Here is a 15,760-nt window from a genome sequence, read left to right as displayed (position 1 = left end):
ACTAGCTGAAGTGCCCGGCGGTGCCGAGGCTTTTTCGAGGGAATGTTGTTGTTGGAAGAGAGAGAGAGAGCGACTGGGGGGGGGGGGGGGGGGGAAGAGCGAGAGCGGCCGGGGGGGGGGGGGCAGCCGGGGGGGAAGGGAGGGCGGGGGGGAGGGGAGGGAGGGAGGGGGGGAGGGGAGGGAGGGGGAGGGAGGGGGAGAGGGGAGGGGAGGCGGGGAAGGGGGGAGGGGAAGGGGGGAGGGGAGGGGAAGGGCGGGGAAGGGAGGGGGGGAGGGGAGGGGGAGGGCGGGGGGGAGGGGAGGGGGGAGGGAGGGGAAGGGAGGGAGGGAGGGCAGGGGGGGGAAGGGAGGGCGGGGGGGGGGAAACGGAGGGGGGGGAGACGGAGGGGAGGGAGGGCGGGGGGTCTCCCCCCCCTCCCCGAGGTGAAGACCGCCGATTGTGCGCGCAGCAGGAGCTGAGACGCGGCGTCTCTCTCGGCCGGCGGGCCCGGTTGCCAGGGTAACTGTGACGCTGACCAAGCCAGAGAGAGAGACGCCGCGTCTCAGCTGCTCCTGCTGCGTGCGCGGCCACCCACCCCCCCGCCCGAGGCTCTCCCCCCCACCCCTCGATTTCCCGAGGCTCCCCCCCCCCGCGCGATTTCCCGAGGCTCTCCCCCCCCCCCTGCGATTTCCCGAGGCTCCCCCCCCCCCGCGATTTCCCGAGGCTCTCCCCCCCCCCGTGATTTCCCGAGGCTCCCCCCCCCCCGCGATTTCCCGAGGCTCTCCCCCCCCCCGTGATTTCCCGAGGCTCTCCCCCCCCCCGTGATTTCCCGAGGCTCCCCCCCCCCGCGATTTCCCGAGGCTCTCCCCCCCCCCGTGATTTCCCGAGGCTCTCCCCCCCCCCGTGATTTCCCGAGGCTCCCCCCCCCCCGCGATTTCCCGAGGCTCTCCCCCCCCCGCGACTTCCCGAGGCTCTCCCCCCCCCGCGATTTCCCGAGGCTCTCCACCCCCCCCCCGCGATTTCCCGAGGCTCTCCCCCCACCATTAAATTGTTATTTAATTCCCTAACACATCATTAAAATATTTACCTTAGTTCCCTAACAGAGAAAGTGTGGGGGAAAAAATTGTCAAAAATCAAAATGGCGGCCACTCACCTCGGTTCAGAAGGATAAGGCCCGCCCACACACGCACCGATTGGTCGACCGGTCAGGTCACCGAAGCGTAGGATTGGTCAATCGTCGAGTCACTCGACACTCAACTGTAGGAAGACCTCGACGTCACACGGTCGCTAATGAGATGCTAATGAGCGGAACGCTGAACGTTTTTGGGATACCGCGGGCGGGATTTTTGTCCGGCCGAAACGTAAATACGCCTATGACCGGTCCGGAATCGCAAGCTTTCTTTTGAGGCGACACGCGCGTCGGTACGCTCTGTAACTTCCAAACGTAGAGACCAGGCGGACAGACAGACAGACATCGGGACAGACAGAAGAGCCGCTTTATATATATAGATAGACTAGCTGGGGAGCCCCGCGTTGCGAGGGCAATTTTGGGGCGCGAGGGCAATTTTGGGGCGTTTGGTCTCCCTGCCCGTGTGTCCCCCCTCTCCCTGTCATGTCCTCTCCCTGTCCTATCCCTCCCTCCCCTCTCTCCCTCCCGCCCCTCCCCTCTCTCCCTCCCTCCCCTCCCCACACCTCCCCCACTCCCCCGCGCCCCTCTGTCCCTCTCTCCGGCCCCTCCCCCTGCCTAGCGCCTGAGGTCCGGTGCCGTTGCTGAGGTCCCCCGCTTATCGCGCGGCTGATGGACGGCCGCTGCGGGCGGGCGGGCGGTGCATGCGCGGTGAGTGCGGGCGGCGCATGCGCGGTGAGTGCGGGCGGCGCACGCGCGGTGAGTGCGAGCGGCCCGCGGGAGCTGGCAAGGCCGTTAGCGAGCGGGAAACTTCGGGCGGCGCGCCCGCGCTCCGTCCGCGACACCGGAGAGGGGGAAGTAGAGAGAGACAGAGAGGGAAGAGGAGAAGGAGAGAGAGGGAAGAGGAGAGAGGGAAGAGGAGAAGGAGAGAGAGGGAAGAGGAGAAGGAGAGAGAGAGAGGGAAGAAAGAGAGAGAGAGAAATTTTTTCAGCTTCAGGCCCCGAGTCCCCCCTGCGCGAGGGTGAGGAGGGGGGGGGGGGGTTGCTAAACACAATATAAAACTCAAATAAATTGTTAATTAATTGCCTAACACATAATTGAAATATTTACCTTAGTTCCCTAACACACAGAAAGTGTGGGGGAAAAAATCGTGGAAAATCAAGATGGCGGCCACTCACCTCGGTTCAGAAGGATAAGGCCCGCCCACACACGCACCGATTGGTCGACCGGTCAGGTCACCGAAGCGTAGGATTGGTCAATCGTCGAGTCACTCGACACTCAACTGTAGGAAGACCTCGACGTCACACGGTCGCTAATGAGATGCTAATGAGCGGAACGCTGAACGTTTTTGGGATACCGCGGGCGGGATTTTTGTCCGGCCGAAACGTAAATACGCCTATGACCGGTCCGGAATCGCAAGCTTTCTTTTGAGGCGACGCGCGCGTCGGTACGCTCTAACTTCCAAACGTATAGAGACCAGGCGGACAGACAGACAGACATCGGGACAGACAGAAGAGCCGCTTTATATATATAGATGAGATCACCGCTCATTCTTCTAAACTCCAGAGTACAAGCCCATTCTACTCAATCTCTCCTCATAGGACAGCCCTCTCATCCCAGGAATCAATCTAGTGAACCTTCATTGCAGACCCCCCCTCTAAGGCAAGTATATCCTTCCTTAGGTACGGAGTCCAAAACTGTGCCCAGTACTCCAGGTGTGGTCTCACCAAAGCCCTGTACAATTGTAGCAAGACTTCCTTACTCTTGTACTCCAACCCCTTGCAATAAAGGCCAACATACCAATTGCCTTCCTAATTGCTTGCTGTACCTACATGCTAACTTTCTGCGATTCCTGTACAAGGACACTCAATTCCCTCGGAACACCAACATTTAATAGTTTCTCACCATTTAAAAATATAATTTTTTTCCTATTCTTCCTACCAAAGTGGATAACTTCACATTTCCCTGTATTATATGGTCACCTTCTTGCCCAATCACTTAACCTGTCTGTATCCCTTTGCAGACTCTGCACCTTCCGCACAGGTTACTTTCCCACCTAGCTTTGCATCATCAGCAAAATAGAATACATTGCACTCGGTCCCTTCATTTAAGTCATTAATGTAAATTGCAAGTAGCTGAGGCCCCACTAGTAACAGCCTGCCATCCTGAAAATGACCTGTTTATTCCTACTCTGTTTTCTGTCCTTTAACCAATTCTCTATCCATGCCATCAGTGTCAGAAGGTTGTGGGTTCAAGTCCCACTCCAGAGACTTCAGCACAAAAATCTAGGCTGACAATCCAGTGCAGTGCTGAGGGAGTGCTGCACTGTCAGAGGTGTTGCCTTTCAGGTGGACGTAAAAGATTCCTTGGCACTATTTCGAAGAGCAGGGAGTTATCCCCGGTGTCCTGGCCAATATTTATCCCTCAATCAACACAATAAAAACAGATTATCTGGTCATTATCACATTGCTGTTTGTGGCAGCTTGATGTGCGCAACTGGCTGCCACGTTTCCTACATTTCAACAGTGACTGCACTTCAAAAGTACGTAATTGGCTGTAAAGCGCTTTGGAACGTCCTGAGGTCGCGAAAGGTGCTATATAAATTCAAGTCTTTCTTTCATGCTAATACATATTACCCTCAACCAATGTTCCCTCCAATTTCTATTGGCCTGCATGGGCCATTCAAAATTCCATGCATGCGTGGTTTTTCTATTTAAAAGCCAGCTCACCGGCTGTATCAAATGCTTCAGAAAATCCAAATATACTATATCCACTGGTTCTCCTTTATCTACCCTGCTAATTACATCCTCAAAAACTCTAACAAATTTGTCCAACACAATTTCTCTTTGATAAAACCATGTTGACTCTGCCTAATCATATTATGATTTTCTAAGTGCCCTGTTACCACTTCCTTAATAATTGATTCCAGCATTTTCCCAACAATTGATATCAGGCTAACTGGCCTGTAGTACCCGGTTGTGTCTCTCCCTCCTTTCTTGAATAGTGTGTTACATTTGCTACCTTCCAATCCACTGGAACATCTGAGAATCTAGGGAATTTTGGAAGATCACAACCAATGCATCCACTATTTCTGCAGCCACCTCTTTTAGAACCCTAGGTTGTAGGCCATCAAGTCCAGGGCATTTCAGCTTTTAGTCCCATCAATTTCTCCTGTATGTTTTCTTACTAATATTACTCTGAGTTACTCACTCATTAGACCCTTGGTTCTCCACTATCTGGGTTTTTTTCTGCCTTCTACTGTGTAGACGTATACAAATTATTTATTTAACATCTCTGCTATTTCCTTACTCTCCATTCTCTGCCTCTAAGGGACCCAGGTTTACTTTTGCTACTCTCTTCCTTTTACATACCTGTAGAAACTCTGACAATCGGTTTTTACTCTCTTATTCTGTTTTCTCCCTCCATCAATGTTTTGGTCATCCTTTGCTGGTTTCTAAAACACTCCCAATCCTCAGGCTTGCTACTATTCTAGACAACATTATAAACCTCTTCTTTTAATCTAATACTACCTTAACCTCTTTAGTTAGTCACGGATGGATCCGTTTTCCAGTGGAGTTTTTATTTCTCAAAAAAATGGAATATACTTTCATTGAGAATTATGAAATATTTCTTTAACTGTTCGCCATTGTTTATCTACCATCATACCTTTGAATCTAATTTCCCAATCTACCTTAGCCTACTCACCCCTCATACCTATGTAATTGGCTTTAAGTTTAAGACTCTAATTTCAGATATAAGTATGTCACTCTCAAATTTAATGTGAAATTCTACCATATTATGATCACTCTTCCCCAGAGGATCCCCAACTATGAGATGACTAATTAATCCTGTCTCATTACACAAGACAAGATCTAAAATAGCCTCTTCCCTAGTTAGTTCCATGACATATTGTTCTAGGAAACTGTCTCAAATGCATTCCATTAACTCGTCCTCCAAACTACTTTAGCCAATTTGATTTATCCAGTCTATATGAAGATTAAAGTCCCTCAGGATTGTTGCATTACCTTTGTTACAACCTCCTCTTATTTCTTAATTAATACTCTGGTGGCATTTGCCTTTGAGTGAACACTAAGAATTCCATTACTTTTTTTTTGGAAGAGGAGCAGAGAACTGTTCTGGTGTCCTGACTAGGGTTGTGAAGGGGTGGAAAGTTTCCGGTAAATTTCTGGAAATTTTCCACAGGAAGTTTAGCTTGGGAATTTTGTCCAAAAAAGCACATGCTAGCTTAATATTTTTTTTTATATTTTTCATTTTTTTCCCCCCCACAGGTCCTTTCTTAAAATTACTAACAGAGATGGAATCTTAATTATTAAGGAATTTCTTAATCAATATATGTTTATCTTCTTACTTAGCTTGTTTTAATAATTACAAGTTTTGTGTGTGACTGTGAACAAATGTGTCCTGATTGGTTGGATGAGTGATTAGCTCCCTCTATTGGTGATGTAGCGTCGAGCATGCACAGGTCATGCTTCCATCACACGGAGCATCAGGAAAAACTTACTCACCCTGTTGTAATCACGCTGATCGACCACAGTTCGACACAGACGAATGCCCTTTATTTCTCTGCATAGAACAATGCCACGTTTACCGTCGGATGTGTGGAAGCATTTTACCCCAGGCATTAAAGATGGAAAGACTGTGTACATGTGCAAACACTGTACAAAGCCATATGTAAAGAATGCCACAAAGATGCAACAGCATTTATCCAAATGCAACAACTTCACTCAAAGCTCACAGCAGTCAGCCCAGAGTTCCTCTGCTTCCATTCAAGAAGATGATGGTTCACATTCAGCATCAGGCTCCTTATCATCAGCAACTCCAGGCCACTTGGAAGGTTTTTTGATACAATGGATAACCATAGCCAGAAGAATGCAGATGAGTGCCTTGCTCGAGCTGTATATGCGACAGGCTCCTCCCTCATGCTCACAGCCAATGTGTACTGGAAGAGATTTTTCAATGTTATTCGCCCTGCATACTGTCCTCCCACCAGACGTGCTTTGTCTACTTATCTGCTGGAGGCCGAGTATAACAGAGTCCAAAGAAAGCTCAAAGAAACGATAGAGATGGCAGACTGTGTTGCAGTTATCTCAGATGGGTGGTCAAATGTACGAGGGGAGGGCATCATAAACTACATCGTCTCCACGCCTCTCCCAGTGTTCTTCAAGAGCACAGACACGAAGGACAACAGACACACAGGCACATACATTGCTGATGAGCTGAAAGCGGTCATCAACGATCTTGGATCACAAAAGGTTTTTGCAGTAGTTACTGACAATGCTGCGAATATGAAGGCTGCTTGGGCTCAAGTGGAGGAGGCCTACCCTCAATGTCTATTGGGTGCGCAGCTCATGGGCTCAACCTGCTCCTCAAGGACATCATGGGTTTGAGAACCATGGAAACACTGTACAAGAGAGCCAAGCAAGTTGTTAAGTATGTCAGGGGAAAACAGGTAGTTGCAGCAACCTACAACTCCAAGCAAACGACAAAGAACAAGAACACCACACTGAAGCTGCCCAGCAACACTAGATGGGGTGGCGTTGTCATAATGTACAACAGCCTTCTGGAGGGCAAGGAGTCGCTGCAAGAAATGGCAATATCCCAGTCTGGGGATATGGAAACCATCATCAAGAAAATACTGCTGGATGATGTGTTTTGGGAGAGAGTGGTTAACAGCCTTAAACTACTCTCACCAGTAGCATCTGCAATTGCTCAGATTGAAGGAGATGACTCCTGACCTATATTCCTCCCTCAAACCAGCACCAGCCAAAACAGATTAACTGGTCATTCATCTCATTTGTTTGTGGGATCCCGCGGTGAACAAATTGGCTGCCATTTTTGCCAACATAACAGTGAGTATACATCAGAAGTTTGGCTGTGACAATCTTTGGGACATCTTGAAGAAATGCAATTTCTAACAATGAGCACGCCTTATCTAGACCATTTAATATTTCATATAGATCAACAAGATTCCACCACTGCAGTTGTACGCCCTACAGACAAAAGAGCTCATATTCCTCCAACCTTTCCTCATAGCTCATCCTCGCAGGGATCAGTCTTGCTGCTCTTTATCATTTCCAAGATATACTGTTTCTCTCTGCTGCCTGGTGGCCAAAACTGAACATAATACTTTAACTGAGAGCTTCAGCACAGAGCTTGGAGACAGAGCTGGGTGAACGCAATTGGAATGGATCACAAGCAGAGTGGAAGAATTTGGTGAGAGCAGGAATCGGTGGAGGAGGAGGAAGGCAGTTGAGATGTCTAACTGAAAAGGAGGAGTGGAGCCACAGAACCCAAGGACTCTAAGTTAATAGGCCCGAGTGTGGACCTGCGGGAGAGCAAGGTGAAAAATCCAAAAGTGACGTCAGCACAAGGGAAGGAGCTGATTGGTGAGTAGCTGGTGATTGTTTTTTTAAGTTTTGAGTTTATTTCTGTTAAGTTAGTTAATAGTCTATTAAATAGAGGCATGGCAGGGCACCTCAGTCCCGTGGCATGCACATCTTGTGCCATGTAGGAACTCCAGGACACTTCCATTGTCCTGGACAACCACGTGTGCAGCAGCTGGCATCACAGCGGTGCATCAGTGAGGCTGAGTTATGTGGATAGCACGTTTTAAGAGGTGGTCACCCCGCAGCATAAGAGTGTACAAGCAGAGAGGGAATGGGTGACCACTAGACAGACAAGGAAGACCAGGCAGGTAGTGCAGGAGTCCCGAGTGCATCTCACTAACCGATGTACTAAATACTGGTGAGGACGATGGTTCCTCTGGGGAGTACAGCCAGAGCCAAGTCCACAGCACCAGACTCAGGCTGGCTCAGCTGTAGGAGTGGGTGGGGGAAAGAGGAAGATCAGAAAGCAATAGTAGTAGGGGATTCAACAATTAGGGGAACAGACAGGTGTTTGTTTCTTCAGCCACAGAGGTGATTCCAGGATGGTATGTTGCCTCCCTGGTGTCAGAGTCAAGGATGTCACTGAGCAGCTGCAGAACATTGAGGTCAGTTGTGGTCCATATCAGTATCAATGACACAGGTAGAAAGGAATGAGGTCCTACAGGCAGATTTTAGGGAGCTAGGAAAGAGATTAAAAAGCAGCATCTCAAAAGGTAGTATTCTTTGGATTACTCCTGGTGCCACGAGCTAGTGAGTATAGAAATAGGAGGTTAGAGCAGGTGAATGTAGCCTGTAGCCTGGTTCTGCTCCTACTTCTTGTGTTCTAATTCTGTGTTAGATTTCAGGAGATGGTTCTATTCCTGTTCCTGGCTGGGGTGGAGATCACCTTTTACAGAAGGTAAGTACTGTGAAAATATAGGGACAGAGTGATCTCCTGGACGAGTTTCGATCGCCTAGATGGGTCGGAGAGGAATTTCCCAGATTTTCTCTCCCAAATTGGCCATTGGGTTTTTATCTAGTTTTTCGCCTCTCCCAGGAGATTAGATGGGTTCGGGTGGGATGTAGAGCGATAGTAGATTTGAGGTTAGGATCAGATCAGCCATGATCTTATTGAATGGTGGAGCAGGCTCAAGGGGCCGAATGGCCTACTCCTGCTCCTATTTCTTATGTTCTTAATGCATGGCTGGGGAGATGGTGCAGGAGGGAGGGCTTTAGATTCCTGGGTCAGACGGATTGCATCTCAACAGAGCCGGGACCAATATCCTTGCCCGGGGGGTGGGAAAGAGAGCTTGCTGGTGCTGTTGGGGAGGGTTTAAACTAATTTGGCAGGTGGATGGGCACCAGGATGTAGCATTAGAAAGGAGAAACAAGGTGCACAAAGGATTGGGAGAGACAGATAGCACTAGAGTAAGAAATTGTACGGTATTAGGTGGGGTCAGACTAAGAGAATAGAAGAAGGTCTAAGATAGATTTACAGTGCATGTGTGTAAACGCACGAAGCTTGGTAAATAAGGTTGGTGTGCTGCAGGCGCAAATAGTCACATGGGAATATGATGCCGTGGCGATAACGGAGACTTGGCTCAAAAAAGGGCAGGATTGGGTACTAAATACAAGGTGCTCAGGAAGGATAGGGAAGAGGGTTCGAGTACAGGAACAACGATGTCTTGCTACAGTTGTACAGGGCCTTGGTGAGACCACATCTTGAGTATTGTGTGCAGTTTTGGTCGCCTTACCTGAGGAAGGATGTTCTTGCCATGGAAGGAGTGCAGCGAAGATTCACCAGGCTGATACCTGGGATGGCAGGAATGACGTATGAGGAGAGATTGTGTCGATTGGGCTTATACTCACTGGAGTTTAGAAGATTGAGAGGGGGTCTCATCGAAACTTATAAAATTCTGTCAGGCCTGGACAGACTAGATGCAGGAAGGATGTTTATGATGGCCGGGGAGTCCAGAACCAGGGGTCATAGTCTAAGGATAAGGGGTAAGCCATTTAGGACTGAAATGAGGAGGAATTTCATCACCCAGAGAGTGGTGAACCTGTGGAATTCTCTGCCACAGAATATATTCAAAAAAGAGTTGGATATATTTCTTAAGGCTAAAGGGATCAAGGGATATGGGGAGAAGGCAGGGACAGGGTACTGAATTTGGATGATCAGCCATGATCTCATTGAATGGTGGAGCAGGCTCGAAGGGCCGAATGGCCTGCTCCTATCTTCTATGTTTCTATGAAAAGAAAGGAGGTGGGGTGGCAGTTTTGATTAAGGAGAATATTACAGTGCTGGAGAGAGGATGCCCTGAAGGGGTTAAGGACAGAATCTACTTAGAGTTAAGAAGTAAGAGGTGCCATTACACTACTAGGTGTATTCTATAGGCCACCAACTAGTGGAAAGGATATAGGAGCAAATTTGCAGGGAAATTAGAGGTGCACAAACTACAGAGTAGTGATAATGGGGGACTTCAACTATCCTAATAATAGACTGGGATAGTAATAGTGTAAACGGCAGAGAGGGGGAAGAATTTCTGAAGTGTGTTCAAGAGAACTTTCTTGATCAGTACCTTTCCGGCCCAATGAGAAAGGAAGCATTGCTGGATCTGGTTCTGGGGAATGAGGTGGATCAAGTAGCCTGACATCGGTAGTAGGGAAAATGTTAGAATCTATTATTAAGGACGTGGTAACAGGGCACTTAGAAAATAATAATAGGATTGGGCAGAGTCAACACTGATTTATTAAAGGGAAATCTGTTAGAATTTTTTGAGGTTGTAACTAGCAGAATAGATATGGGGGAGCCAGTGGATGTGGTGTATTTGGATTTTCAGAAGGCATTCGATAAGGTGCCACACGAGATTATTAAACAAAATTAGGGCTCATGGGATTGGGGGTAATATACTAGCATGGATTGAGGATTGGTTAACGGATAGAAAGAGTAGGAATAAACGGGACATTTTCGGGTTGGCAGGCTGTAACTAGTGGGGTACCACAAGGATCAGTGCTTGGGCCTCACTAGTCACAATCTACATCAATGATTTGGATGAGGGGACCAAATGTAATATATCCAAGTTTGCTGATGATACAAAGCTGGGTGGGAATGTAAGTTGTGAGGAGGATGCAAGGAGGCTTTCAAGGGAATATAGACAGGCTAAGTGAGTGGGCAAGAACATGGCAAATGGAATATAATGTGGAGAAATGTGAAGTTACCCACTTTGGTAGTGAAAATAGAAAAGCAGAGTATTTTTTAAATGGAGGGAGATTGGGAAATGTTGGTGTTCAGAGGGACCTGGGTGTCCTTGTACACAAATCACAAAGTTAACATGCAGGTACAGCAAGCAATTAGGAAAGCAAATGGTATGTTGGCCTTTATTACAAGAGGATTTGAGTATAAGAGTAAAGACATCTTACTGCAATTATATAGGGCCCTGGTGAGACCACACCTGGAGTATTGTGTACAGTTTTGGTCTGCTTACCTCAGGAAGGATATACTTGCCATAGAGGGAGTGCAACGAAGGTTCACCAGACTGGTTCCTGGGATGGGGGGATTGTCCTATGGAGGAGAGATTGAGTAGACTAGGCCTATATTCTCTAGAGTTTAGAAGAGTGAGAGGTGATCTCATTGAAACATACAGCATTTTTATAGGGCTTGACAGGGTAGATGCAGGGAGGATGTTTCCCCTAGCTGGGGAGTCCAGAACCAGGGGTCACAGTCTCAGAATAAGGGGTCGGCCATTTAGGGCTGAGATGAGGAGAAATGTCTTCACTCAGAGGTTGGTGAATCTTTGGAATTCTCTACCCCAGATCACTGTGGCGGCTCAGTCGTTGAGTATATCGAAGACAGAGATCGATAGATTTTTTTTGAATATTAAGGGAATCAAGGGATATGGGGATAGTGCAGGAAAGTGGAGATGAAGAAAATTAGCCATGATCTTATTGAATGGCGGAGCAGGCTCGAAGGGCCAAATGGCCGAGTCCTATTTCTTATGTTATATTCTTACTGCCCTTATCTTAATTCTGATCAACAGAGCTACCCTATCACCCCTCTTCCTTCCCCATTATTTTTAAATACAGTGCAGCCTACAATATTGAACGACCAATCCTGTCCGCAGCCATGTTTATCATCCCTATTACATCATTTCCTCACTTCTAATTATTGCCTCCAATTCCCACGTTTTGCTGCTGATGCTCTGTACATTGCTATACAGGCAATTTAATATGCTCATATTTCCTTACTCCCGTTTTATTTTAGCAGGTATTTTATTATTTCTTCCTTGTAAGTTTTTATTTTTTTTAATACTCTGTTGCCCTCATCCCTTTTCGGTTACTCCTATTTCCACTGAACCCACCCCTTACTGGTATAAAGTCCTATTTATCCTTTCCACCAGGACCTTGGGCCCGGCCCAGTTCAGGTTCAGCCTGTCCCCATGGTACAGCTCCTTTGTGTCACAGAACTGGTGCCAGTGTCCCATGAAATGGGAACCCCCCCCGTCTCACACCAGTCTTTCAGCCACGCATTCGCTTTCCTGATCTGTTAATCCCTATGCTAATTAGCACGTGGCTCAGGTAATAATCCAAAGATTACCACCCTGGAGGTCCTGCTTTTTAACTTAGCACCTAGCTTCTGATACTCCCTCAGTAGCACCTCTTCCTGCTCTTTTCTATGTCGTCGGTTCCAACATGGATCACCAAAGCTGGTTCTTCACCCACTCTTTCCATGTGCCTTTCCAAATGCTCAGAGATATCCCTCATCCTGATGGTCAACACACCCTTCTGAACTCTCGATCGCGACTGCAGAGGATACCTTCTATTCCCCATATTATTTAATCTCGTATAACTGCAACAACAACTTGTATTTATATAGCGCCTTTAACGGTGTAAAACATCCCAAGCGCTTCACAGGAGTGTTATAAGGCAAAAAATTGACACCGAGCCACATAAGAAATTAGGGCAGATGACCAAAAGCTTGGTCAAAGAGGTAGGTTTTAAGGGGCGTCTTAAAAGAGAAAAGAGAGGTAGAGAGGCGGAGAGGTATAGGGAGGGAGTTCCAGAGCTTACAGCTAAGGCAGCTGAAGGCACGGCCACCCATGACTGAGCGATTATAATCAGGGATGCTCAAGAGGGCAGATTTTGAGGAGCGCAGATATCTCGGCAGGTTGTGGGGCTGAAGGAGATTACAGAGATAGGGAGGAGCATCCTCTCTCCTTTTGCTGTCCCCCCCTTGAACTGTGTTCTGCTCCAGGATGCCATGATTCCATATGGGTACAGTGGTAGCTTATGCAGTGTTCAAACGAAGCTTAAACATGTTCTTTCAATTGTTGAATAAACAAAGTCTTGGGTCTATAGCTTGGGACTTGCATCAACACCTGCATGCTCTTCCCCAACTCATTTATTTGACTCAGTACAGCATTGATGATCTGTCTGATGCATCAGCATGGACCATGAAAACTTGGAGAGTCAGAACAATCCAGTGCAGGTTCTACATACAGGGTTTTTAAAAAAATGAAGAATTGATATTTTCTGCTTTGGCTGATCAGATCACTTGATGGACTCCCCTTTCTAGGTTAAGCCAGTTGCTTGCATAGCTGTGCAACTATAATTGGTTGAATTTGTTTGAATAGCTGGCCAACCAAGAGACAGACTCAGTGTGTGATGGGAGTCCACCTTCACCTGGCTGGGACTTGGGACTGAACCATGCCAATATTACATTTTTCAGCGTCAATAGTTAACCCTTTGTGACATGGGTGAGATATTCCTCCCATGACTGAGTAATAACAGTTACAGCATCAAACTATGCGACAGTAAAAATCCCCATCAGTCAGAATGGTATCTACTAGCTTTTGAAATGTGATAGATACATTTTTCATTATGAAAGATAGGACTGTAAATTGAATAGCCCTGATGGTGTAACAAATGCAAAGCACCACCAGTCCTTTGTACTAAGTAAGCAAGCACAGAGTACTTTATTATTAGGCAAGTGAAACAAATAAAGGCACTAAATCTGTACATTGAATCAGTACCTGGTCTGGTATACTTACAATATTTGAGGCTATTGTGCTCCTGTTGTTTCGGAGTGTCCTGGTTCGCTCTGGATCAGTGGTACGATTCTCACTTCCCTCTTTCTTCACTCCAGGCGTATTGTACTTCTCTGGATTTTAGTTAAAAAAAAAAACATTTCAGGACTGAAAAGGAAAACTGAGCACATAGCGAACAATGGAACACTTGTCATTTTGAACACCCAATATTATCAAGTACTTCCAGATCAAGGACAGTGTAGATTTGAATGTAAAGTAAAAACAATTCTAGCCAAATTCAACTGCCCTACAATGTACCCCATATCCAAAATTTAAAAAAGTGCTCTCCAGCACGCCACTGATTTTCTGTCTCTTGGCCAGAACTTTACATATTAAACTTACACAAAAACTTTTTTCAAAAATAGATTTCAGATTTATGACCGGCGTGGGTTGAGGCCTTTGTAGACACCAAGTATTAAGGGGTTTAGTAGCTTTAAAAGTGGATAAATCCCCAGGCCCGGATGAAATGTATCCAAGGCTGTTAAGCGAAACAAGAGAGGAAATAGCAGAGGTCCTGACCATCATTTTCCAATCCTCTCTGGCTTCAGGTGTGGTGCTGGAGGACTGCTAATGTGGTACCCTAGTTTAAAAAGGGAGAAAAGGATAGACCGAGTAATTACAGGCCAGTCAGCCTAACCTCGGTGGTGGGAAAATTATTGGAAAGAATTCTGAAGGACAGGATAAATCTTCATTTAGAAAGACACGGATTAATCAAGGATAGCCAGCACGGATTTGTTAAGGGAAAGTCATGTCTGACAAACTTGGGAATGAATTTTTTGAGGAGGTAACAAGGAGGGTAAGCGTGTTTGATGTAGTGTATATGGACTTTAGCAAGGCTTTTGATTTGGTCATGAAGTTAAAAGCCCATGGGATCCAGGGCAAAGTGTCAAGCTGGATTCAAAACTGGCTCGGAGACGGGAAGCAGAGGGTAATGGTTGAAGGGTGTTTTTGTGACTGGAAGGCTGTTTCCAGTGGGGTTCCGCAGGGCTCAGTACTAGGTCCCTTGCTTTTTGTGGTATTTATCAATGATCTAGACTTAAATATAGGGGGTATGATTAAGAAGTTTGCAGATGATACTAAAATCGGCTGTGTGGTTGATACTGAAGAAGGAAGCTGTAGACTGCAGGAAGATATCAATAAATTGGTCATGTGGGCAGAACAGTGGCAAATGGAATTCAATCCGGAGAAGTGTGAGGTAATGCATTTGGGGAGGGCTAACAAGGAAAGGGAATACACATTAAATGGTAGGACACCAAGTAGTGCAGAGGAACAAAAGGACGTTGGAGTGCATGTCCACAGATCCCTGAAGGTAGCAGGCCAGCTATGAGGAAAGACTGGATAGGCTGGGTCTGCTTTCCTTGGAACAGAGGAGGCTGAGGGGAGACCTTATTGAGGTGTATAAAATTATGAGGGGCCTAGATAAAGTGGACAGAAAGGGCCTATTTCCCTTAGCAGAGGGGTCAAAAACCAGGGGGCACAGATTTAAAGTAATCAGTGGAAGATTTAGAGGGGATTGGAGGGAAAATTTCTCACCCAGAGGGTCTGGAACTCACTGCCTGAAAGGGTGGTAGAGGCAGAAACCCTAACCACATTTAAAAAGTACTTGGATGTGCACTTGGGATGCTGTAACCTGCAGGGCTACGGACTTAGAGCTGGGAAGTGGGATTAGGCTGGATAGCTCTTTGTTGGCCGGCACGGACACGATGGACCAAAATGGCTTCCTTCTGTGCTGTAACTTTCTATGATTCTATGACCATTCATTCTATTTGTCTGGGCTGGATTTAACCCCAATCCCTAGGAATGAAAAAAGCACACTACAGGAAACTTTGGTTTATCCGGAGGTTGTATGGCTGGAAACTTTGCTCTAACGGCAGAAATCAGCAGCCGTTTTAGTTAGTTTTTTTTTCTTCTCCTAGCATTCTGTTAACAGGCAGGCTCTGGAAAGCGTCTTTGGAGCTTCGCAACAGCTTCAGAGGCGCTTCAAGGTACGGGCCGAGTGTTTACGAGCTGTTGCTGAGCAACAGTGTTTGTTGTCAAATACGGAGATTTTCATCTCCGTATGCTTCAACGTTGACTTTGCATGTCCGGCACTTCTGATAGATCGGCAACACGCCGGTCCCGTCGGTGCCGGATATCAGAACTTTTCCTGTAATTTACTGTGCCACCTAGTTCTCTTTTGGAATTT

General features: G+C 47.0%; 1 protein-coding gene across 2 annotated transcripts in view; it reads right to left on the bottom strand.

Moving 5' to 3' along the window:
• The window catches only part of LOC147105378 (lysine-specific demethylase 5B-like), a 169,953-nt gene that overhangs the window by 135,784 nt on the left and 18,409 nt on the right, over positions 1-15,760 (bottom strand). For both annotated transcript variants that reach the window (XM_086011674.1, XM_086011675.1), the window contains exon 5: positions 13,540-13,649. In XM_086011674.1, the coding sequence (XP_085867800.1) occupies positions 13,540-13,649 (110 nt within the window). The remainder of the gene's footprint in view (positions 1-13,539; positions 13,650-15,760) is intronic.

The sequence above is a fragment of the Somniosus microcephalus genome, chromosome 18 (assembly GCF_052327205.1).
Source record: "Somniosus microcephalus isolate GS21.2 chromosome 18, FLI_Smic_1.0, whole genome shotgun sequence".
In the NCBI taxonomy this organism is placed as follows: domain Eukaryota; kingdom Metazoa; phylum Chordata; class Chondrichthyes; order Squaliformes; family Somniosidae; genus Somniosus; species Somniosus microcephalus.
The sequence above is the reverse complement of the archived record's forward strand: the minus strand, read 5'-3'. Positions and strand labels throughout refer to the sequence as shown.